General features: G+C 45.7%; 1 protein-coding gene, 1 long non-coding RNA gene and 2 pseudogenes across 4 annotated transcripts; 2 read left to right on the top strand and 2 right to left on the bottom strand.

Moving 5' to 3' along the window:
* The first annotated feature begins 244 nt into the window (after positions 1 to 244).
* Positions 245 to 342, top strand: LOC136390282 (U6 spliceosomal RNA; annotated as a pseudogene).
* Positions 343 to 6,114: 5,772 nt separating this feature from the next.
* On the bottom strand, positions 6,115 to 9,343 carry LOC136392565 (uncharacterized). Its single transcript, XR_010748953.1, has 3 exons — positions 9,275 to 9,343; positions 6,909 to 6,950; positions 6,115 to 6,365 (listed from the first exon to the last, which is right to left on the bottom strand). It is a non-coding gene; the product is annotated as an uncharacterized lncRNA (long non-coding RNA).
* LOC136392546 (L-lactate dehydrogenase A chain) lies at positions 8,620 to 22,836 on the top strand. 3 transcript variants are annotated; one of them, XM_066364772.1, is made up of 8 exons: positions 8,620 to 8,737; positions 11,488 to 11,637; positions 15,010 to 15,127; positions 16,130 to 16,303; positions 17,857 to 18,030; positions 18,704 to 18,821; positions 21,435 to 21,558; positions 22,124 to 22,836. In XM_066364772.1, the coding sequence occupies exons 1-8, from the start codon at positions 8,678 to 8,680 to the stop codon at positions 22,286 to 22,288; spliced, it is 1,083 nt and encodes a 360-aa protein (XP_066220869.1). In that variant the 5' UTR covers positions 8,620 to 8,677; the 3' UTR covers positions 22,289 to 22,836. The 3 variants fall into 3 exon arrangements, with proteins under 3 accessions (XP_066220869.1, XP_066220887.1, XP_066220878.1); XM_066364790.1 differs by lacking the exon at positions 8,620 to 8,737 and adding an exon at positions 8,901 to 8,918; XM_066364781.1 differs by lacking the exon at positions 8,620 to 8,737 and adding an exon at positions 9,270 to 9,374.
* LOC136392559 (glutathione S-transferase P pseudogene) lies at positions 16,955 to 17,842 on the bottom strand (annotated as a pseudogene).
* Positions 22,837 to 23,119: the final 283 nt, after the last annotated feature.

The raw sequence follows: 23,119 nt of genomic DNA, 5'->3' as shown, positions 1-23,119 counted from the left end.
ACTCACTCCAAACAAGCCATGACCCCAGGAGGGGAAGAGACAGAGAGAGAAAGAGAGAAGCGAGAGGCGGAGGAGTAGAGAAGCAGATGAGCACTTCTTCTGTGTGCTCTGACTAGGAAATAAACCTGGGACATCCACATGGTGGCCCAACGCTCTACCCACTGAGCCAACCGTCCAGGGCACTCTCTATCTCTTTCTCTCCCTTTTCCTCTCCTCTTCTCTCTCTGACAAATCAATGGGGAAATTTTTTTTTAAGAATAAAATAAAATCGGAACGATACAGAGATTAATATGGCCCCTGCGCAAGAATGACATGCTAATTTGTGAAGCATTTCTTTTTTTTTTTTTTTTTTTTTGTGGCAGAGACAGAGAGAGTCAGAGAAAGGGACAGATAGGGACAGACAACAAGGGAGAGAGGTGAGAAGCATCAATTCTTCGTTGCAGCTCCTTAGTCTCCTTAGTTGTTCACTGATAACTTCTCATATGTGTCTTGACCAGGGGCTCCAGCAGTCCGAGTGACCCCTTGCTCAAGCCAGCGACCTTGGGTCCAAGCTGGTGAGCTTTGCTCAAACCAGGTGAGCCTGCACTCAAGCTGGCGACCTCAGGGTCTCGAACCTGGGTTCTCAGCATCACAGTCCGATGCTCTATTCACTGCACCACCGCCTGGTCAGGCGCATTTCTTTCTTTTTTTTTTTTTTTTTTTGTATTTTTCTGAAGCTGGAAAAGGGGAGGCAGTCAGACAGACTCCCGCATGCGTGCGACCGGGATCCACCCGGCATGCCCACCAGGGGGCGATGCTCTGCCCATCTGGGGCATCGCTCTGTAGCGACCAGAGCCACTCTAGCGCCTGGGGCAAAGGCCAAGGAGACATCCTCAGCGCCCGGGCCATCTTTTGCTCCAATGGAGCCTCGGCTGTGGGAGGGGAAGAGAGAGACAGAGAGGAAGGAGAGGGGGAGGGGTGGAGAAGCAAATGGGCACCTCTCCTGTGTGCCCTGGCCAGGAATCGAACCCGGAACTTCTGCTCACCAGGCCAACGCTCTACCACTGAGCCAACCGGCCAGGGTCTGCATTTCATATTTTTAAGAGGGTTAAATATATGGGTGATGGAAGATTTGACTTGGGGTGGTGGGGAGATATTGCAATGTACTGGGTGATGTAAATATTATAGAATCGTACACTTGAAATCTAAATAATTTTCCCAGGCTGAATAGCTCGGTTCTAACTGTTAGAGCATCATCCCGGAGCACAGAGGTTGCTGGTTGGATCCCCAGTCAGGGCACATAAAGGATCAGATGTTCCTGTCTCTTTCCTGCTCTCTCCCTTACTCTCCCTAAAGTCAATAAACATTAAAAAAAAAAAACAACTATATAATTTTATTAACCAATGTCACAATGAAAGAAAGAAAGAAAGAAAGAAAGAAAGAAAGAAAGAAAGAAAGAAAGAAAGAAAGAAAGAAAGAAAGAGAAAGAAAGAAAGAGAAAGAAAGAAAGAAAGGGAGAGGGGAGGGGAGAGGAGAGGAGAGGAGAGGAGAGGAGAGGAGAGGAGAGGAGAGGAGAGGAGAGGAGAGGGGAGGGGAGGGGAGGGGAGGGGAGGAGAGGGGAGGGGAGGGGAGGGGAGGGGAGGGGAGGGGAGGGGAGGAGAGGGGAGAGGGGAAGGGAAGGGAAGGGAAGGGAAGGGAAGGGAAGGGAAGGGAAGGGAAGGGAAGGGAAGGGAAGGGAAGGGAAAAAGGAATAGGTCTGGCAGGGTAGCTCAGTTGGTTAGAGCCTCATCCCCATACACCAAGGTTGCAGGTTTGATCCCTGATCAAGGTGCATACAAGAATCAATCAGTGAGCCTGACCAGGCGGTGGTGCAGTGGATAGAGCGTCAGACTGGGATGCTGAGGACCCAGGTTCGAGACCCCAAGGTCGCCAGCTTGAGTGTGGGATCATCCGGTTTGAGCAAAAGCTCACCAGCTTGGACCCAAGGTTGCTGGCTCGAGCAAGGGGTTACTCGGACTGTTGATGGCCCGCGGTCAAGGCACATATGAGAAAGCAATCAATGAACAACTAAGGTGTCGCAACACGCAACAAAAAACGAATGATTGATGCTTCTCATCTCTCCGTTCCTGTCTATCCCTCTCTCTGACTCTCTCTCTGTCTCTGTAAAAAAAAAAAATCAATCAGTGAATATATGGATAAGTGGAACAATAAATCGAAGTCTCTCTCCCTCTCTCTCTCTCTCTCTCTCTCTTAAAAATATAAAAGCCACCCAAGCTACACATAAACGAAGGACCCAGTGAGGTCTCTGTGGCTGCAGGGGAGCCTTCTCCATATCTGTACCAGTGCCACCCCTGCCTGAGAGCTCTCCTGTCTTACAGGGGACCTTTCCTCTGTTCCTCTTACCAGGATCCCAGGCCCCCCTTCTGGTACCCTAGAAAAATGAGGCGGGGTTGCCTTTTCAGACCACATAGGGCAGAGAGCCTCCTTCTCCAGCAGAACCTGCTTTGTGAGGAGTGGCTCTGAACAGCAGTTTAAACAAAACCCCAGGGCCCTTCCTCCCAGATGTCTGAGCGGGTGCCCTGCAGTCAGCAGATGCTCGCACAGTGGGCTCAGTTCCTTCCCACAGCCCAGTCCCAGGAAATTGCAGTCTCCTCTGGCTGTATTCCTACTTACAATTGCTTTGATCCTCCTGGAATTTCATAGGAAATTATCCTTCTTTTTTGAGCTAGGACTTGGAATGTAATTCTTCTCCATTTGGTAAGGCTTAAAGGTTTAAAACTATCTATACAGGAATCAGAGCAATGGGTTTCTATTATCAGTAATCTGCTTTCAAAGCCCTGTGAGACTGTTTTTATAAATAAATTCAACACCCACCAGTGTCCTGAGAATTTTGGATCGTTTGGAACTAATATAGGGGACAAGAGAATACCAGGCATTGATTTCCTGTTACTGTGGGTAGGGCTGGTTCCCTGCTTAACTGTCTCTATCCCAGAAGCAGCCTTAATCATGTCCCCCAAAGGGGGAGGGGTGTGTGTGGAGCAGTGTTGCCTCTGAGTCCTATTGTTAAAAATAAAGGTGGAGACTTGACTCACTAACTTGGAGCCTCCCTGGATGTTAGAACTGGAAGACAAAGACCCTCCGATGTTTACCGTCAAGGATGCTGAGGATACAGAGGGAGTGTGACCTCTACTATATCACCCACACGAAGCTGAAGCAAGAACCCAGGCCTCCTGACACTCAGTTCACTGTCTCCTCTCCACCAGGCTGCTCGTTTGTCTTTGCTAAGCCATGACTGACACCTAAGGTTTCAGGGGGAAAGGCTGTCACCAAGTCCCATGTCCTCCTCTGTTGTGACCAGACAAGGGACACTTTCGTTATGCTGGCGATTGTCTGGCTTGGAGAGGCCTTGGGACTCCCTCTGCAGCACTGATTTGGGGCACCCTCAGTTTGGAAGCCACTTATAATCTGGAATCAGTCTTTGCCTTGGAACCTATCAATGTGATGGAAAGCTTGAGGCCTGATGCCCTGGCAGAGAAGATGGAGCGAAAGGGGCACGGCCCTTATTTTGTTCTTGGGGGAGGATGTGGCGAGAAGAATACTTTAGTCCGTTTGGGCTGAATGTCCAGACATGGACAAAATGTCACAGACTGCATAGCTTATACACAAGAGGAACTTCCTTCTCACAGTTCTGGGGGCTGGGAAGTCCAAGACCAAGATACAAGCAGACATCTGGGGAGGGCCTTCTTCCAAATTCATAGACAGTGGTCTTTTTATTGCATCTTCACACAGCAGAAGAGGTGAGGAATCTCTCTGGGGCCTCTTTTATAAGGTCACTAAACCCATTCATGGAAGTTCTCCCCTCATGACTGAATCACCTCTTAATGGCCTCACCTCTAAAACTATCACATTGGGGATTAGGTCTCAATATATGAATTTAGGGGAAACATTAGGCTATAGCAAAGGGAATCTAGAGTTTCTGAGGTGGATTCTGTTCGGGGGTCATGTGAAGAATGAACTCTGAAGGAAATGATAGTTCAAGACAAAAAGGGGAACAGTACCTGAGGATAAGCCTAGCCAGGAAGAGGGATTTAAGGGGGGGGGGGTGGAGGTAGGGAAGGCTCCTAGGAGAACTTGAGTAGTCTGGGCGGAGTCTCTGGCATTTACCCCATCATGTGACAGATGGATGGGGTTAGGAGGATGACAGTATCTCCTCTAGTACCCAGGGGCAGCGCCTGCTGTCTTGCCAGAGTGAGGAACCTCTGCTTTGGCACATACACAACTGGCCCTGCCTGTCAGGCAAGGAAACTGATGAGGCCATCTACATGGCCTCATTTGGACACTGCAACTCAGGAAAGCCATCAGCTTTGCAACCATGAAAAGGTGAAAAAGTCAGGTTGTCAGTGAATGTTCAGGGTTTGCGGGGCTGTGTAGAATGTGTCAGAGAATTGTATGTTCCATGTCCATGTGGTGGGAGCTTATATGCTCTGAGCTTCTTGTTGTGTATTATTAAAAACAAGGTAACTCTCTTTCCCATGACCTCTCAATCACCATGCTTTTACTCTATCTCCTCCCATTCTCCAAAAAGTCAGTAACTTCCACACACCACCAAAAACCAAAACCCTCAAATTTCTTGTCCTGGCATTTCAAGCTAAAGATTCACTAGACACACCTTGAATTTCCTGCCTCTGCTTTTACTCACAGTGGGTTCTCCACTCTCTCAACTCCAGATCCTTACCAATTGAAATCATTTTCTAGCCCAAGCTCAGATACTACCTCTTCCAAGAAGCCCTCTCTGGTATCCCCAGCCAAGAAACTTTCTCTCTGAATGCCAGAGCACTTTTTCTACCTCCTTTGTAGCAGTGTTACATTTTTTTTCTTTTTCTTTTTTTACAGAGACAGAGAGAGAGTCAGAGAGAGGAATAGACAGAGACAGACAGACAGGAACGGAGAGATGAGAAGCATCAATCATCAGTTTTTCGTTTTGCCTTGCGACACCTTAGTTGTTCATTGCCCTCTCACATGTGCCTTGACCGCGGGCCTTCAGCAGACCGAGTAACCCCTTGCTGGAGCCAGCGACCTTGGGTCCAAGCTGGTGAGCTTTGCTCAAACCAGATGAGCCCGCGCTCAAGCTGGCAAACTCGGGGTTTCGAACCTGGGTCCTCCACATCCCAGTCCAATGCTCCATCCACTGCGCCACCACCTGGTCAGGCAGTGTTACATTTTTGTTGTTTTTTTTTTGTTGTTTTGTTTTTTTGTACAGAGACAGAGAGAGGGACAGTCAGACAGGAAGGGAGAGAGATGAGAAGCATCAGTTCTTCGTTGCAGCACCTTAGTTGTTCATTGATTGTTTTCTCATAGGTGCCTTGACCGGGGCGCTACAGCAGACTGAGTGACCCCTTGCTTGAGCCAGCGACCTTGGGTCCGAGCTGATGAGTCTTGCTCAAACCAGAGGAGCCCGCACTCAAGCTGTTGACCTCGGGGTCTCAAACCTGGGTCCTCGGCATCCCAGTCCGACGCTCTATCCACTGTGCCACCTCCTTGTCATTTTTTTTTAAAGACTTTATTTATTCCATTTTCAGAGAGGAGAGAGAGAGAGAGAGAGAGCGCTGTTATTCATTTTTTAGAGAAGAAAGAGAAGCGGGGAAGGAACAGAAAGCATTAATTCCCGTCTGTGCCTTGACCAGGCAAGCCCAGGGTTTTGAACCAGCGACCTCAGCATTCCAGGTCAACACTTTTTTTTTTTTTCAGGTCAACACTTTTATCCACTGCGGCACCTATGCGCCCTGACCAGGGATCGAACCTACAACCTTGGTGTATCAGGATAATCCTCTAAACAACTGAGTTCCCTGGCCAGGGCTGAATGTTCTTGAGGAGGAGTGTAACAAATACTTAGTGAATGGAGCATGAATGACTCCGCACTGTGTTTTAATTTTTATTTATTTATTTTTTTTTTTACAGAGACAGAGAGTGAGTCAGAGAGAGGGATAGACAGGGACAGACAGACAGGGACGGAGAGAGATGAGAAGCATCAATCATTAGTTTTTCATTGCGCGTTGCAACACCTTAGTTGTTCATTGGTTGCTTTCTCATATGTGCCTTGACCGCGGGCCTTCAGCAGACCGAGTAACCCCTTGCTGGAGCCAGCGACCTTGGGTTCAAGCTGGTAGGCTTTTCCTCAAACCAGATGAGCCCGCACTCAAGCTGACGACCTCGGGGTCTCGAACCTGGGTCCTCTGCATCCCAGTCCGATGCTCTATCCACTGCACCACCGCCTGGTCAGGCTCCGCACTGTGTTTTAGGTGGTCACCATTCTTTGGCCAAGTCCACTTTAGGAAAATCTTGTGCTGGGTGCTGAGCAGCACCCATTCTCTGAGGCCAGAGATACCCTGGCAAAAACACTTCTTTGTCATGTTTTCTCTTTTAAGGAGGCCACCCCCAAAGAACACTGACTGAGTCGGGTTGAGAAGTCTGTTTTGCCCTCTGAACCTGTTTTCTGACCCATTCCATGGCTTTGGCTTTAGTACAGAAATTCTTTCTTTTGGATTGTATTGGTTGGAGCTCTTCAGAGAAACAGTGTGTTGTGTGTGTGTGTGTGTGTGTGTTGGAATTAGATGTAAAGAACTCACTCGTGGGATGATTACAAAAGCTGAGAAGTCCCATGATCTGTCATGTGCAAGCTGGAGACCCAGGAAAGCAGGTAGCAGGCAGGCAGAGACACGAGACACGCATGGATACCCATGGTCTCTCACTGAAAACTGACCTTTCTAAGCTTGGGACCAGCTTACACCCCTGCATAATTTCATAACCTTTGTGGAGTGGGGGTTATGGAGCGGAGGAGAGACAACATCATACAGAGAAAAAATCATGGCTAAGAAGTGAAGTCATCCTGGGGTAAAATACCTACTAAAGTCACTTATTAGTTGTATTACCTTGACAAAGACATTAATCTCTTTCAGCCTTGGTTTCCTTATCTGAAAAAAAAATGGGGACAATTATGCCTGTTCCAAAGAACTCCAGTGAGGATGAGCACGGGGATCGCTTGGCCTGCTGCCTGACACTTTGGAGGTGCTCAGCAAATGGTACATGTTTTATTCACATTTGCTGAGTGAGAGGCTATTACTGTTTTGCATTAAAAAAAAAAGGAAAAGGAAAAAAAAAAGAAAGCTGTGTTTGGAGTGAGCTGTTGTTATATGCCTTAACTTAGGGGACAGCAAACTCTTTGCCTAGATTATCTTCAGAGTTCCTGTTTTATTATTTATTGATTTCTAGAGAGAGAGAGAAACAAGGATTTGTTGTTCCACTTATTATGTATTCATTGATTGATTCTTGTTTGTGCCTTGACCGAGAATCAAACCTGCAACCTTAGTGAATGGAGATGATGCTCTAGTCTAAGCAACTGAGATACTGGCCCAGGATTTACCTGTCTTCTTTGACTAACTTCTACTGCAGGGGTCCCCAAACTACGGCCCGCGGGCCCCCTGCGGCCCCCTGAGGTCATTTATCTGGCCCCTGCTGCACTTCCGGAAGGGGCACCTCTTTCATTGGTGGTCAGTGAGAGGAGCATAGTTCCCATTGAAATACTGGTCAGTTGGTTGATTTAAATTTACTTGTTCTTTATTTTAAATATTGTATTTGTTCCTGTTTTGTTTTTTTTTTACTTTAAAATAAGATCTGTGCAGTGTGCATAGGGATTTTTTTTTTTTTTTTTTTTTTTTGGTATTTTTCTGAAGCTGGAAACGGGGAGAGACAGACAGACTCCCGCATGCGCCCGACCGGGATCCACCCGGCTCGCCCACCAGGGGGCGATGCTCTGCCCCTCCGGGCGTCGCTCTATCGTGACCAGAGCCACTCTAGCGCCTGGGGCAGAGGCCAAGGAGCCATCCCCAGTGCCCGGGCCATCTTTGCTCCAATGGAGCCTCGGCTGCGGGAGGGGAAGAGAGAGACAGAGAGGAAGGAGAGGGGGAGGGTGGAGAAGCAGATGGGCGCCTCTCCTGTGTGCCCTGGCCGGGAATCGAACCCGGGACTTCTGCATGCCAGGCCGACGCTCTACCACTGAGCCAACTGGCCAGGGCCTGCATAGGGATTTGTTCATAGTTTTTTTATAGTCTGGCCCTCCAATGGTCTGAAGGACAGTGAACTGGCCCCCTGTGTAAAAAGTTTGGGGACCCCTGTTCTACTGTCTGGGCTCTGCCCTCCTCTGCCCAGCATTTGTGGTCATATTTGGTTGGAAGGCAGGCAGACCTAACTGAATGAGGACATTGTTGCAAACATTGGGAAACTATAGACACTGTTGCAATCTGCCCTGCCCTGAGTAGCCAGGAGAACCTGTGACTGGCCCTCAACCCTGCCAGCTGCGAGTCATAGGTGAGAGCCTAGGTTACTGGATCGTCTGTTAGTTAAGATATGCTAAAAAGACCCCCTGCTTTTCTGGAGCTGAGGTTAGAGTTTTCCCTTCACAACCAAGAAGCCCACAATTATGGATCTTTCTCGGGGCTGGGTGCTAAGGTGATGTCCCAAGTACAGGGAGGAAGTAGACTCATATGCCCTTGAGACTCACTGTAACGTAGGAGAACAGAGCCACACCCACCTCTAATGCAGGACGGTTTGACGGATGCACAGACCAGTGAGGTGGAAGCAGGGAGGTACCAACTCTCTGGGTGTATGGGAAGTTCCAGGAGACTGGTAGTTTAAAGCAGAGATGGAGGAGGAAGGCAGGCCAGCCAAAAGAACCAGCTTGAGCAAAAGGCTTAAAGTGGAGGTACAAATAACATGTTTTATGAAAACAAGACTGTTCTTGGGTGTGGCTGGGACTCTAGGTGTTGGGCGGGGCAGTAGGGTAAATAGACTGGAGAAGCTAAAGCCTCATTTTGAGTTGGGGACTTGGAAGGTTTAGCAGCAGAGGAAAAGCAGCCTCAAGTTTTGAAGGTTACTCGACTTAGGTAAGAAGGACAGACTGACCCTGTTGCTAGGCACTAAGAAATAGCGATTTGAATTAAAAAGATTCAAATCGAGCCTACTTGTGGGTAACCTCCACATTTTACGGAAGCGGAAACTGAGGGTTGGTTTGACTCCAGCTAGTGTATCCAGCAGGGGCTTTTGTGGCTGGAGGGCAGCGTGGCTCTGGGCGATTCCTTACATGTCCCAGCGCACGTGGGTAGGTGCGCCTGTGGGTCATCTGGTTGCGCGCGCCGTCTGGGGCTCTCCACCGCCCCTCCCGGCTAGGAGCCCGCCCCCAGCCCTACCCACACGTGGGATCCCGCACGTCCGTCCCGTTTCCCCCTGACGTCAGCCTCACCATTCCATTTAAGGCCCCTCCCGTGTCGGGCTCCGAGTACCGGAGCCGCTGCCGCCAAGTCCGGATCCAACGCTGCGCGCCACCGATACCCGCCCTCCTGGTACGGTAGGGCCCGGCGCGCTCTGCGCCCGATGGGGCGGGCGAGCGAGCTGTCCCGGGCCTCTCTGGCCAGGTGCTACTTTCCAAGCGGTTCCTACTCCCTGAGGGTGTAGGCGTTGCTTCCCAGAGGCAGTGTCGGGAGACCTGGGCAATGGCCCCTGCCCGGCGTGGGCGCGGAGCCCACCGCGCTCTGCTTTTGCTCTAAGTGGGCACCGTGGGCCCTGGCCTGGCTGGAGAACAGAGGAGGTGGCCGCACCCTAATCTGGGGTGGAAAGCCCAAGGGGATGCATGATTAGAACAAGGAGATGACGGGTCTGAAGGGTGGGGCATACCTCTGGACTGGAATTCGGCAAACCGCGCAGCACTCAAGGCTCGGTTCCTGGATCCTATGGAGTCGAAAGAGCCTCAGCATCCTGAGCGGGTTTCTAGAAGGCGGAAAGCCGCTGAGCACTACCTTTCCCGGTCTCATTTAAACCATGGGACTCTCGAGAGGTGGGCTCCCCGGGAGCGGCCGCTGCCTGAAGATTGTAGGGCGCTCTTTGCGCCAATTACATTTATTAAGCAGCTATTGATGTATCTGCAGGGCGCAGTGCTAAGCAGGGTGCATGCAAAGATGAAACTGGGTGTCTTAGCTCTCCCGCATTTCAGACGGTCTTTTGAGAGTAGAATTCATCCGGAACCGTCTCCTTCTTTTGACAACTAGTGGAACCTAACGCTGGGAGAGGTTTAGGGCATCTCTAAGGTTAGTGGGTGGCAGAGTCGAGGAGTAGACCCTCTTTCCGCAGGGTTCCTCTCCTGCACGTGCCCCCTCATTGAAGGGAGCGCTGGATGGAGCCCAGGGCTTAAGGTGCTGGTGAAGCTAGGAGGTCTCTGCAGGAAGAACTCCTCCCTTCCCCCTTCTAGACTGCAGAAACCTTTACAAGACGGTCTAGAAATAGCAGTGATTTGTAAGGAGAGACCCGATTCCAGCCTGGTGATCCTGGGCTGTTTGCCTGTAAGCCCTCTCAGATATTTTTGCCCTTTGGAACGCCGTCAAGACCAGATCCAGTGAATGCAGTGCAGGGTTGGATTAAGAGTCGAAGGTTCCTTCCTTCCCCAGCTCTTGAAATAGAGGGTTCCAGGCCTCAAGCCTCTGAAGCTATTTCTGCACTTCCTGTACTGACAAAATTTCCTCGTTAATCGGCCCACGCCTTTGCAACAGGGATCACTGCAGAAACCAGGCACCTCCCTCGGGTTAAGTTAACAGCCCCTGGTATTGAGATTTAAAGTCTGGCTCTGGCCTTGCGCCAGACCAAGGAGACTGCCAGCCGGGCTTCACGTGGCTCATGACTGCTTCGGAGCACTAGCAAGTCTAAAGTCTAACTCTGAGCTTGCTCCTTCTGACCCTAAGGTCAGGCTAGTTCCTAATCGTTTTTGCTCACAGGCTGGGTCAGTGCCCACCTCTCAACAGCCAGCAGCCTCTTCACCACGTTAGTTCCTTCCCAGCACCCTGAAATGCGCCTGCGCGCAACTTTAGCTGGTGGGTGGGGGAGAGGCGGCTGCGAATCTTCCGGGTCTGGGCGGGCGGTAAAACCCGAGGGCTCCTGGGGACCGAGCTGTTGGTCTGATCTCTGCCTCCGCGCGGGTGGGGGAAATGAGTGAGCGCGCATGAGCAGAGTGCGCCGCCAGCCTCGCTGCTTCTGGGTTCGGCCCTGAGGCAGTTAATGGCACTTTTTGCACGTAACTCTCGTCCTTCCTGAGAGTCTTGGTTGGCAGGAGCCTGGTGCCTGGCTCATAGTGATCTTGTTTGAGGAGAGGCCGGCCCAGCTTGAGGTTAATAAAGCAAGATGGGTGAGCCCTCGAGAGGCTTTACTTACACCGAAACGTCATTACTAGTTTTCCATGCCAAGGTGAGGTTTTTACACCAAGATCCTAGCCAGACCAGACCCTGCTATTAGGCCTTCCAGCTCTCCTTTGGCTGTCTTTAGGTTCTTTCTTTCTCTCCTTTTTAATCATCCCTTGTGATTTTTAGTGGCAAGTACCCAAAAGAAAATGAAATAAGCTTTTTCTGAACAGCTTTTGGTTAATAAGCGTTAGAAGACTGCAATGACAGTGCGTGTTTTCCCCCCTTATAGATTCCTTTTGGTTCTAAGTCCAATATGGCAACTCTCAAAGATCAGCTGATTGTGAATCTTCTTAAGGAAGAACAAGCCTCCCAGAATAAGATTACAGTTGTTGGGGTTGGTGCTGTTGGCATGGCCTGTGCCATCAGTATCTTAATGAAGGTAAGTGAAAGTCCATCCCTCTGGAAGCCAAGGATAACTTGAGCCCACCCACCCCTTCCCTTTCCTCCCTAATGATTGCATTATTACATTGTATTAACAAATATAGAGGTTCATGGCACTCATTCAAAGAACTTCATGTGAAACAAACTTTTGAAATATGATGATGCCTGACCTGTGGTGGCATGGTGGATAAGATGATGACCTGGAATGCTGAGGTCGCGGTTTCCACCCAGGCTTGCCCAGTCAAGGAACATAGGAGATGCACTGCGAGTTGGTGCTTCCCATTCCTCCCTCTCCTGGCTTTCTCTCTCTCACTCTCTTCTCTCTAAAATCAGTAAATAAAATTCTAAAAAGAAAGAAAGAAATATGATGCTTATACCCAAAAGGGTATCAGAGCTTAAAAAACTAAAGGTTCTTAGGTTGACAACCCAGTTTCTTAAATTCACTGTGCTGTATTAACATGTATGAATTGGCCTGACCTGTGGTGGTGCAGTGGATAAAGCATGGACCTGGAACGCTGAGGTCACCGGTTCGAAACCCTGCACTTGTCTGGTCAAGTCGCATAAGGAATTGATGCTTCCTGCTCCTCCTTCCTTTCTCTCTCTCTCTCTCTCTCTCTCTCTCTCCTCTCTAAAATGAATAAATAATTAAAAAAAAAACATGTATGAGCCCTGGCCAGTTGACTCAGTGGTAGAGCGTCGGCCTGGCGTGCAGAAGTCCCAGGTTAGATTCCCGGCCAGGGCACACAGGAGAAGCACCCATCTGCTTCTCCACCCCTCCCCCTCTCCTTCCTCTCTGCCTCTCTCTTCCCTTCCCGCAGCCGAGGCTCCATTGGAGCAAAGATGGCCCGGGCGCTGGGGATGGTTCCATGGCCTCTGCCCCAGGCGCTAGAATGGCTCTGGTCGCAACAGAGCGACGTCCCGGAGGGGCAGAGCATTGCCCCCTGGTGGGCGTGCCGGGTGGATCCCGGTCGGGCGCATGTGGGAGTCTGTCTGACTATCTCTTCCCGTTTCCAGCTTCAGAGAAATTAAAAAAAAAAACAACAAAAAAAAACATGTATGAATTGGCCTGACCTGTCGTGGCACAGTGCATACAGCCTCAACGTGGAATGATGAGGTTGCTGGTTCAAAACCCTGGCCTTGCCTGTCAAGGCACATACTAGAAGCAACTGCTGCGCTATGAGTTGCTGCTTCCTGGTCCCCTCCCCCTTCTCTCTCTCTTCTCTCTTAAATCAATAAATTAGATATTTTTAAAAAGTGCATGAATTGCCTATAAATGAAAGAGTCCCTGCCTTTTAACAAACTAAAATTAATTTTTGATGTGGTGCTATGGTGAAATGCAAATCACACTTAATGTGGGAAATTATTTTAATTTTACTTTTTATTTTCATTCTTTTCAAATGTGGGAAATCTTAAAAACTTGAAGTTCAGATTTAGAGTTCCTAATAAGAGTGAAATGATGAATTCTGGGTTTTGAACGGGAAAAGACTGAAGTGAGAAAGGACTGAAAGCAGAAATGAGCTATGCAGAGGTTGCCAAGCAACACAGTTGCTCTGTGTTCTTAGGAAAGGCCACAAAGTATACTTACTCTTATTCCTTCCCCCACTGAATCAAATTGATGCCACCTGTTTTTCCTATACCTCCTATGGTCTTTTTCTCTGATGCCTCTAATTCAGGTGTGGGTAAGTGTAACTGGCAGACCATACATTATACTGTAGGTGATTTGGGAGTAGATCTGCAGCTCAGTTTGTACAACCTCTTTGGTTATGACAGTCCACATCTCATTTGTGTTAAAACTATTGTGGATGCTCCTGTTCTGCGATGCACCTAAAAACTTTTATAGGCTCAACTGAAAGGATATTTTTCACTACTATTTTGAGATGTACAAATCTGTGTATGTAATATTATAGTTCATTAATATATGGAAACATTTAACCAAGGAATGATCCAGAATATCATTTTTTTTCATTCCAAGTCTTCTAAAAAAATTGGCCCTGGCCGGTTGGCTCAGCTGTAGAGCGTCAGTCTGGCGTGTGGGAGACCCGGGTTCGATTCCCGGCCAGGGCACATAGGAGAAGCGCCCATTTGCTTCTCCACCCCCACCCCCTCCTTCCTCTCTGTCTCTCTCTTCCCCTCCCGCAGCCAAGGCTCCTTTGGAGCAAAGATGGCCCGGGTGCTGGGGATGGCTCCTTGGCCTCTGCCCCAGGCGCTAGAGTGGCTCTGGTCACTCCCGGCAGAGCATTGCCCCTGGTGGGCATGCCGGGTGGATCCCGGTGGGGCGCATGCGGGAGTCTGTCTGACTGTCTCTCCCTGTTTCCAGCTTCAGAAAAGTACAAAAAAAAAAATTTTTTTTTGATTGATTTGAGAGAGAAACAGAGACATCAATTTCTTGTTCCAGTTGCCCTGGCCGGTTGGCTCAGTGATAGAGCGTCGGCCTGGCGTGCAGAAGTCCCGGGTTTGATTCCCGGCCAGGGCACACAGGAGAAGCACCCATCTGCTTCTCCACCCCTCCCCCTCTCCTTCCTCTCTGTCTCTCTCTTATCCTCCCGCAGCAAGGCTCCATTGGAGCAAAGATGGCCCGGCCGCTGGGGATGGTTCCTTGGCCTCTGCCCCAGGCGCTAGAGTGGCTCTGGTTGCGACAGAGCGACACCCCGGAGGGGCAGAGCATCGCCCCCTGGTGGGCAGAGCATCGCCCCCTGGTGGGCAGAGCATCGCCCCCTGGTGGGCGTGCCGGGTGGATCCCGGTGGGGCGCATGCGGGAGTCTGTCTGACTGTCTCTCCCCATTTCCAGCTTCAGAAAAATACAAAAAATAGATAGATAGATAGATAGATTAGATTAGATTAGATTAGATTAGATTAGATAGATTTCTTGTTCCACTTATTTGTACATTTGCTGGTTGATTGTTGTATGTGCCCTGACTGGGGATGGAGCCTGCAACCTTGGCAAATCGGGACAATGCTCTAACCAACTGAGCTACCTGGTCCAGGTGTCCCAAGTTTTAATGCTGGTCAATATCACCTATTTAATGAATAATAACCTAAAATCAATATGAAAAACTGAATTTGAAAGAGTAACTTGATCACTTTTACATAATTGGATGTTTCACATAGCAGTGGTGGAGCTTCTGCAGAGATTACTGCAGTGAGGAGAGTCAGTGCTCTTCTTCTATGGATTGTGAGTCACCGTTTAAATAGGGGCCTGCTCCTATGCCAGAAATATGGAAAGTTTGTAGGCCCATCAAAAACTTTGGAAGTAGTCATATATATATTCATTCATAGATAGATAGATAGATAGATAGATGGAAATGTTTTATTTTTGAGATATTACCTTTGGAAGCAATTTTGATTTAACTAAAAATTTAATATCTTTTAGGACTTGGCAGATGAACTTGCTCTTGTTGATGTCATGGAAGACAAATTAAAGGGAGAGATGATGGATCTCCAACATGGCAGCCTTTTCCTTAGAACACCAAAAATTGTCTCTGGCAAAGGTTAAGTTCAACACATTTATAATGTAGTCCATACTAGACTTAATTCTTTATCGGGCTCAAAATCCTAGTTCTTCAAACATTTCTTATTTAAATGGGATAAAAAGGCTTTGAACAATTTTATATTGGTACCTCTTAATATCCAAGTTTCAGTTTCTAGTAAATGGTTTAAATGGAAATCCAACTTGTCCATAATATGGAAGGCATCTGAATTAGAATGTAATTTGTAAAGCTCCTTAGGTCCATATTTAACCTCATTGCTTCAAAAATATTTAAGTTAAATGTACTTACTTGCCTTGCTTCCCTTCACATGCTAACATAAGATCGAGAATAGGGTAATTGAGTCTATTCAGCAGATATTCTTGGCTTGACCATTTACACTTAATGAGCACCAGCTAGAAAACCTGAGCATAGACCTAAAGAGTATCTGTTTCAACACTTGAAAATCGTTGACCACTTATGTGATAGGTGACTCCCTTCATTATCTTTATCCCTGGCTTAACCATCCTGTGCCATAAGGATCTAGAAGCAAGATGTACTTGATGATTTTTAAGCTGCCTCTGCTTTTTTTTTTTTTTTTTTTAAAGGCCTGTCCCTGGGCTAGTATGACCACAATTAAGTATTTAAGTGAAGCAGGAGTGTGCAAATTTATGAGCATTGAACACAGATGGCAAAAAATTTAGCAATATATCTCATTTGATATGAGAATCAAATAAGTTTTATTCCTTCCAGCTTCCCCTAGCTGTCATTATATAAAGTCACAATGTTACTAAGAGCAAAATACAAAGAAGGCATTCATGTACTACTCTCTTCCTCCATATAAGTGGCCACGGTGATAAAATTCCAAAAAGTAAAGAAGTCTGGGGCATTAGGGACATTTTTCTGCCACATATACAAACTACATAAGACTGTCCATAAAAAAATGTTTATGAGAAAATTTTTTGCTGGCTAAGTAATAGAGATCTCTTAAAGGCCTTAATGTGACTCTTGTTTTCCTTTGTCTAGACTATAATGTGACTGCAAACTCCAAGCTGGTTATTGTTACGGCTGGAGCACGTCAACAAGAGGGAGAAAGCCGTCTTAATTTGGTACAGCGTAACGTGAACATCTTTAAATTCATCATTCCTAATGTTGTAAAATACAGTCCCAACTGCAAACTGCTTATTGTTTCCAATCCAGGTGAGGTTGTTTTGTTTTGTTTTGCTTTTGTTTTTTTGTGATAGAGACTGAGAGAGGGATAGATATGGACAGACAGGAAGGGAGAGAGATGAAAAGCATCAATTCTTCATTGCGGCTCCTTAGTTGTTCATTGATTGCTTTCCCATATGTGCCTTGACTGGGTGAGGCTACCGCAGAGCGAGTGACCCCTTGCTCAAGCTAGCGACCGTTGGGTCATGTCTATGATCCCGTGCTCAAGCCAGCGACCTCGGGGTTTTGAACCTGGGTCCTCTGTATCCCAGTCTGATGCTCTATCTACTGTACCACTGCCTGGTCAGGCCAGGTGAGGTTTTTAATTGAATAAAATTAGATGAGCTAGAGTAAAACTGATAGTATATATCATATTTGTATACACATATTTATTTCTCATCATTTGTTTTCCTCCTGGGAGTGAATTTGTGTTTTTGTAAAATAGTTTTAAGTTTAAAACATGAAAGGGGATACAGTGCCTCTGAATGCAGTTGGAAATTTAAAATTAGTTATTTGCGCAAGAAGATCTTGGATAAAAGAAAGTTTATGGATAATGTGCTATTCTCTTAACTGATACACAATTTATTTTCATTAAACTACATATCTTGAATACTTAATGTTTTGCATATTATAGAGATTTTAAAATATTAAGAAAAGCATTGGCCATGATCATTATTAAGATCCATACAGAGCCATGTATCTGTTTTTGTCTCTTGGAAATTTTATTGGTCCTTTGGTAAGGAGCTAGGCAGCTCCTGCCACTTGCTGAGGGTGTCACAGCCCTCACTGTTTCCCATGGCCATTGATGGGGAGGTTCATTTGCTGGGGGAAGGTCAGGAAGCCCTTGAGCTTGGGCCAGGCACTGAGGCCAGCCAGGTAGGTTGAGAGCAGGAGAAGGAGTCCAGGTAGCCAGTGGCCAGGATGTGGTCATTCAGCAGCAAGCCCAGCAGGTTGTAGTCCGAGAAGACTTGGTTGCTCACGGTGAAGGCCTGGCCTCCCAGGTTCTGGAATGGGTCTCCAAAGACTTGAGGCCCAGGCAGTTTCTTCACATAGTCCTTCTTGCCTCCCTCACAGTTGATGCAGATGAGGGTGATGTTACTTACAGTGGAGGTTCCCCATGCTGTCATTCACCACATGCATCAGGGTTGCTTCCTGAAGGTCCTTCCCATACAGCCTGGGGGGAGCAACTCAGTGTTGCAGGATGGCATTGGACTGCTACGGGTGCGGTCTCTGACCGGAACTTGAGCTGCCCATATAGACAGGAGGCCTTGAGTTAGCCCTGCAGCCAGGCCTCTCCTTGGTCACCACCTCTTCCAGCTCTGGCCTGGCCGGCCAGCAGCATGTGATGACCTCAAACAGGAAAGTCGACGATGGTGTAGGGCGGCATGGTGGAGGTGCAGACAAAGGCAGCGGCAGTGGTTTGTGTGTGGTGGCGGCACTAGCAGCAGCAGCAGAGCCCAGGCAGGCCTCCGCCATGTATCTTGAGTAGCCAGTCATTAAGTATTGATTCACTCGGTATCTTTGCCTAAATGTTTTCTTCATAGTGGATATCTTGACCTATGTGGCTTGGAAGATAAGTGGCTTTCCCAAAAACCGCGTTATTGGAAGTGGTTGCAATCTGGATTCAGCCCGGTTCCGTTACCTAATGGGGGAAAGGCTGGGAGTGCACCCATTAAGCTGTCATGGATGGGTCCTTGGAGAGCACGGAGACTCTAGTGGTTAAGTATAACTTATTTTCTTGTTTTCAAAAAGATTGTGTAAACAATTGACAATTTTATTAAATCAAAGCCTAAATTAAAAATTCATTATTCAAGTAGAATGGTCTCCAGAAATCTCTTTTTGGTATAATTATATGCAAAGAATTGGTAAGGTTCTTGTATGATGTTTATCTGGCCTGTAGGATGGGGAACAAAGTTTCTTTTACCTCTTACCATGGACATATTAAATAAGATAATGGTTCTGGGGATGACCTCAATCATTTAATATCATAGCTGTTTATACTTGACTTGCACTGTTGGGGCTTGGAGAGGTCAGCTAAATCAAAGGAAAGTATGAAAAAATTATATTATCACAGTTGAAAGGTGTAATAATTTGTGCAGAGTTTTCAGTTTCTTATGCGAAGATAATTTCCTCTGTGATCTTATACTATCTTTATATTTCACATATATATGGATTAAGCATCTCAATAGGTTAGGAAAATCGGTTGGAATATTATAGATATTCTTAGTTTTATAAAATCTAAACAAATGAAAATTTAAAAGTAAAGGCATTGGTATCTGCCAAAACGGAGTAATCCTCCCCAGATCGAAAAGAATTAGAAAAATGGGTTAGAATGACTAGTTTGCTGGCTGGTGCATGGAATTAAATGTACTTTTGCACTATTTCTTTTAGTGCCTGTATGGAGTGGCGTGAATGTTGCTGGTGTCTCCCTGAAGAATCTGCACCCTGCGTTAGGCACTGATGCAGATAAGGAACAGTGGAAAGAGGTTCACAAACAGGTGGTTGAAAGGTAATATGTCTCATAATTGGGCACCACGGAAAATTAAACTTTATTAGTTTTATTTAAAAAATTAAAAGTTTAATACCATTTGCATTTTGTTAGTACCTTTTGTTAGAGAGAAAACTTGTTTTCCAAAGGTCCTTCTATTCATAGAGGTAAATATATTAAAAATTATAGATATTTAGGCCCTGGCCGGTGGCTCAGTGGTAGAGCGTCGGCCTGGCGTGCAGGAGTCCTGGGTCCGATTCCTGGCCAAGGCACATAGGAGAAGCGCCCATCTGCTTCTCCACCCCTCCCCCTCTCCTTCCTCTCTGTTTCTCTCTTCCCCTCCCGCAGCCAAGGTTCCATTGGAGCAAAGTTGGCCCGGGCACTGAGGATGGCTCTGTGGCCTCTGCCTCAGGCGCTAGAATGGCTCTGGTTGCAACAGAGTGATGCCCCAGATGGGCAGAGCATTGCCCCCTGGTAGGCGTGCTGGGTGGGTCCCGGTCAGGCACATGCGGGAGTCTGTCTGACTGCCTCCCTGTTTCCAACTTCAGAAAAAAAAAAGAAAAGAAAATTATAGATATTTATTAATGTTACAGTCTCTTTTGCCATAATTGCCAATTTATAGTATGATGAATCTTTCTATGCTTTTACTGTAAATTATTAAGACAGAACAAGTTAGATTAAGTCTACTTTATTTGAGATCCAGTCTTTATTTCAACAGCATACAGGGGTTCCTCAGGTTACGACACAGTTCTGTTCCTACAACAGTGATGTGACCCAAATTTTGGTGTAAGTCGAAACACACCCTCGCCTAAGTCACTTACCAATCCTAACAGTTGTAAAATCATAATTTAGAACATAAAACTACATCTAAACCACAGAAAAAGGAAAAGGACATAAATATACTGTACTGTACACTGTACTGTAGTAACAGAAAAAAATGAATAAACTGAAACACATCTCAATTTTTTAAAGTTTTTATGGGAGTTAGCATTGTAAACTCAAAATGTCATATGTTGAGATTGTCTTAACCTGAGGAATCCCTGTATATAATTCATTTAGGAATAAGAAATTTTATTTTTTTAAATTTTTATTTTATTTTATTTTATTTTATTTATTCATTTTTAGAGAGGAGAGAGACAGAGAGGGAGAGAGGAGAGAGAGACAGAGAGAGAGAAGGGGGGAGGAGCTGGAAGCATCAACTCTCATATGTGCCTTGACTAGGCAAGCCCAGGGTTTTGAACCGGTGACCTCAGCATTTCCAGGTCAACGCTTTATCCACTGCACCACCACAGATCAAGCGGAATAAGAAATTTTAAATCCAAGTTCTTTTTGCCCAGTATATTATGGTGTCATTCCGATAGGCCAAGATTGCAGGTTCGATCCCCATTCAGGGCACATAAAATAACCAGTGAAAGCATACGTAAGTGGGACAACAAATCAGTGGTTTATATAGTCTTTATTAATAGAAACACAGCTAGCTTTTTAGTCAGATGATTATACATTTTTACGTAATGTCTAGATTCAAAATGGTATTAAAAATATAAATACTGGCCCTGGCTGGTTGCTCAGTGGTAGAGCGTCAGCCTAGCATGTGGAAGTCCCGGTTTGATTTTCGGCCAGGGCACACAGGAGAAGCGCCCATCTGCTTCTCCACCCTTCCCCTTCTCCTTTCTCTCTCTCTCTCTCTCTTCCCCTCCCACAGCCAAGGCTCCATTGGAGCAAAGTTGGCCCTTACTGAGGATGGCTCCATGGCCTCTGCCTCAGGCGCTAAAAAAAAAAATAACTCCAGTTACAAGGGAGCAATGCCCCCTAGTGGGCATGCCGGTGGATCCTGGTCAGGGGCATGCTGGAGTCTCTCTGCTTCCCCACTTCTCACTTCAGAAAAATACAAAAATAAATAAATAAATACTAACTACTGGTGAAACAGCAAATCTTTCAACTTGGTGGCATTATTTATCTATAAATCATGTGATCATTTGTGGACCTCAGGTCTATAGAATTGAATAATGAATCGTAATTGTCCCAGGCAAGACATTCTTATTTGTATTTGTTTAAGTAAATAATACCTGTGAACCCACCACCCAACCCAACAAACATTGACAATAGCTGTCAGCTAACTGTAGTGTTGGGTCAGAATTACTAGTCTGCTGGTGGTGCTTGGAAATGAGTGAATTCTGTGTCCTCCATTCATCTTTCTACCTTCCCCCCCACACACACACACACACTTGTGATAGTCCTGACTAAGCATGCTACATGTAATCTCTGATTTACTTTTTAAATTCAATATTCCATTTTAAAGAATCGTCTATTTTGTGGTATGTCACTATAGTTATTTGTTTTGATAGCTATGTAATATTTCATTGTATGAGTATACCGTAGTTAATTCATTCTTCTGTTGGAGAGCACTGGTCTTGTTGCCAGGTTTTTGCTATTACTGGCAATACTGTTTTAAACATTCCTATACATAATATCCTGGTATACAGCGCAAGGTGGTCTACTCTTGTGTATATAATGCAACTTTGTGGCATTATTTACCATATAGAGTAAGTTTAGTAAAAAGCTTTGTTTTTGTTTCTCTTACCCTTACTTTTTCTTGTTCTTCCTTGTTCTGCCCTATCCTTCCCTACCCTACAGTGCTTATGAAGTAATCAAACTGAAAGGCTACACATCCTGGGCCATTGGACTGTCTGTAGCAGATTTAGCAGAAAGTATGATGAAAAATCTTAGGCGGGTGCATCCAATTTCCACCATGATTAAGGTAAGTCTATGTAGTGATATATTGTACTTGAATACCATTATTTCCTGTTTTTTAAAAAAGATTTCCTCTGAGAAAGCAATTAGATTAATATAAGTTGTCAGTCATTGATTTAATAAATTAATGCACCTACAACTTTCTTTTTTGAAAAAACATTAGCATTAGAATTAAAGTCCATTAGCACTGTGTTCAGTACATAGATACTTGATAATTTGTTGACTAAAAAACTATTCAGTTATGTTGGGATGGGTGGAAGACTCTAAAAGAAACAGATTTTTTTTTCCTTTTGGGAAAAATGGAAATCATACTGAAGTCAGAGTTACTAAAGTGTTATACAATAAAAACTGGAAAGTATTATGAATAATAGCAATAGTTTAGACTTTCTTTTAGAATAGAAATCATGCAATTATTTTAATTAATTTATTTTATTAATCCTAACTGAAAATCTGGAAAGGAATTTCTACTTACCAAACTGTATCAAATATGCTTCAAAATCCTAGAGAAGAAAAGTTTTAGGAGACTTCAGAATACATTAAAAAAACACACACAAAATATTTTTTGTCTTCAGGGTCTTTATGGAATAAAAGAAGACGTCTTCCTTAGTGTTCCTTGCATCCTGGGACAGAATGGCATCTCTGATGTTGTGAAGGTGACTCTGACACCTGAGGAAGAGGCTCGTTTGAAGAAGAGTGCAGATACCCTTTGGGGGATCCAGAAGGAGCTGCAGTTTTAAAGTCTTCTGATGTACCATTTCACTGTCTAGGAAACAACGGGATTTTAGTTGGAGGTTGTGCATATTGTCCTTTTTGTCTGATCTGTGACTAAAAACATCAGTTTCCTAAAGATAGAAATAGTAGGGTTCATAAAACCCTGTGTCTGTATCCTGATGCAGGCTGGTACTTATCTGGTGTAGTCCTAAACTAGTTAGTATGAAATAATAGTTCCACCTCCTCAAAGGCACCACTGCCAACATTGCACACACCACAGTTGCCCTTCATACTAGACGTGTGTTCACTGAGTGTTAAATAATTGTGGTTCCTTTACCCAACATGCTTGGTCCAACCTTTTTTTTTTTCTCTAATCAGTCACATCCTGGGATCCAATGTATAAAGCCAATACTGCATGTCTTGTGCATAACTGTTCTAAAGGATCTTATTTTGTGTACTCTGTATCAGATTAGTGTACATTGCCATATAATGTAAAGCGAAAAGTCTACAAATAATGCAGCCACCAATCCAAGTGTCATACCAACTAAAATACCAAATAAACCTTGAACAGTGACTACTCTATTAATTTATTAAGATATATAAAGTTATAAAGCTACTATTCATTACATTACTGGGAGCTATTAAATTATTCTTAGGCAACTCTGCAATGATTTTTTTAAACTTTTTTTTAATATATATATTTTTATTTATTAATTTTTTAGAGGAGACAGAGAGAGAGAAAGGGGGGAGGAGCAGAAAGTATCGACTCTCATATGTGCCTTGGCCAGGCAAGCCCAGGGTTTTGAACTGATGACCTCAGCATTCCAGGCCAACGCTTTTACCCACTGCGCCACCAC

Source organism: Saccopteryx leptura, chromosome 1, assembly GCF_036850995.1.
Source record: "Saccopteryx leptura isolate mSacLep1 chromosome 1, mSacLep1_pri_phased_curated, whole genome shotgun sequence".
Classification (NCBI taxonomy): domain Eukaryota; kingdom Metazoa; phylum Chordata; class Mammalia; order Chiroptera; family Emballonuridae; genus Saccopteryx; species Saccopteryx leptura.
This window is presented reverse-complemented; position numbering and strand designations above follow the sequence as displayed.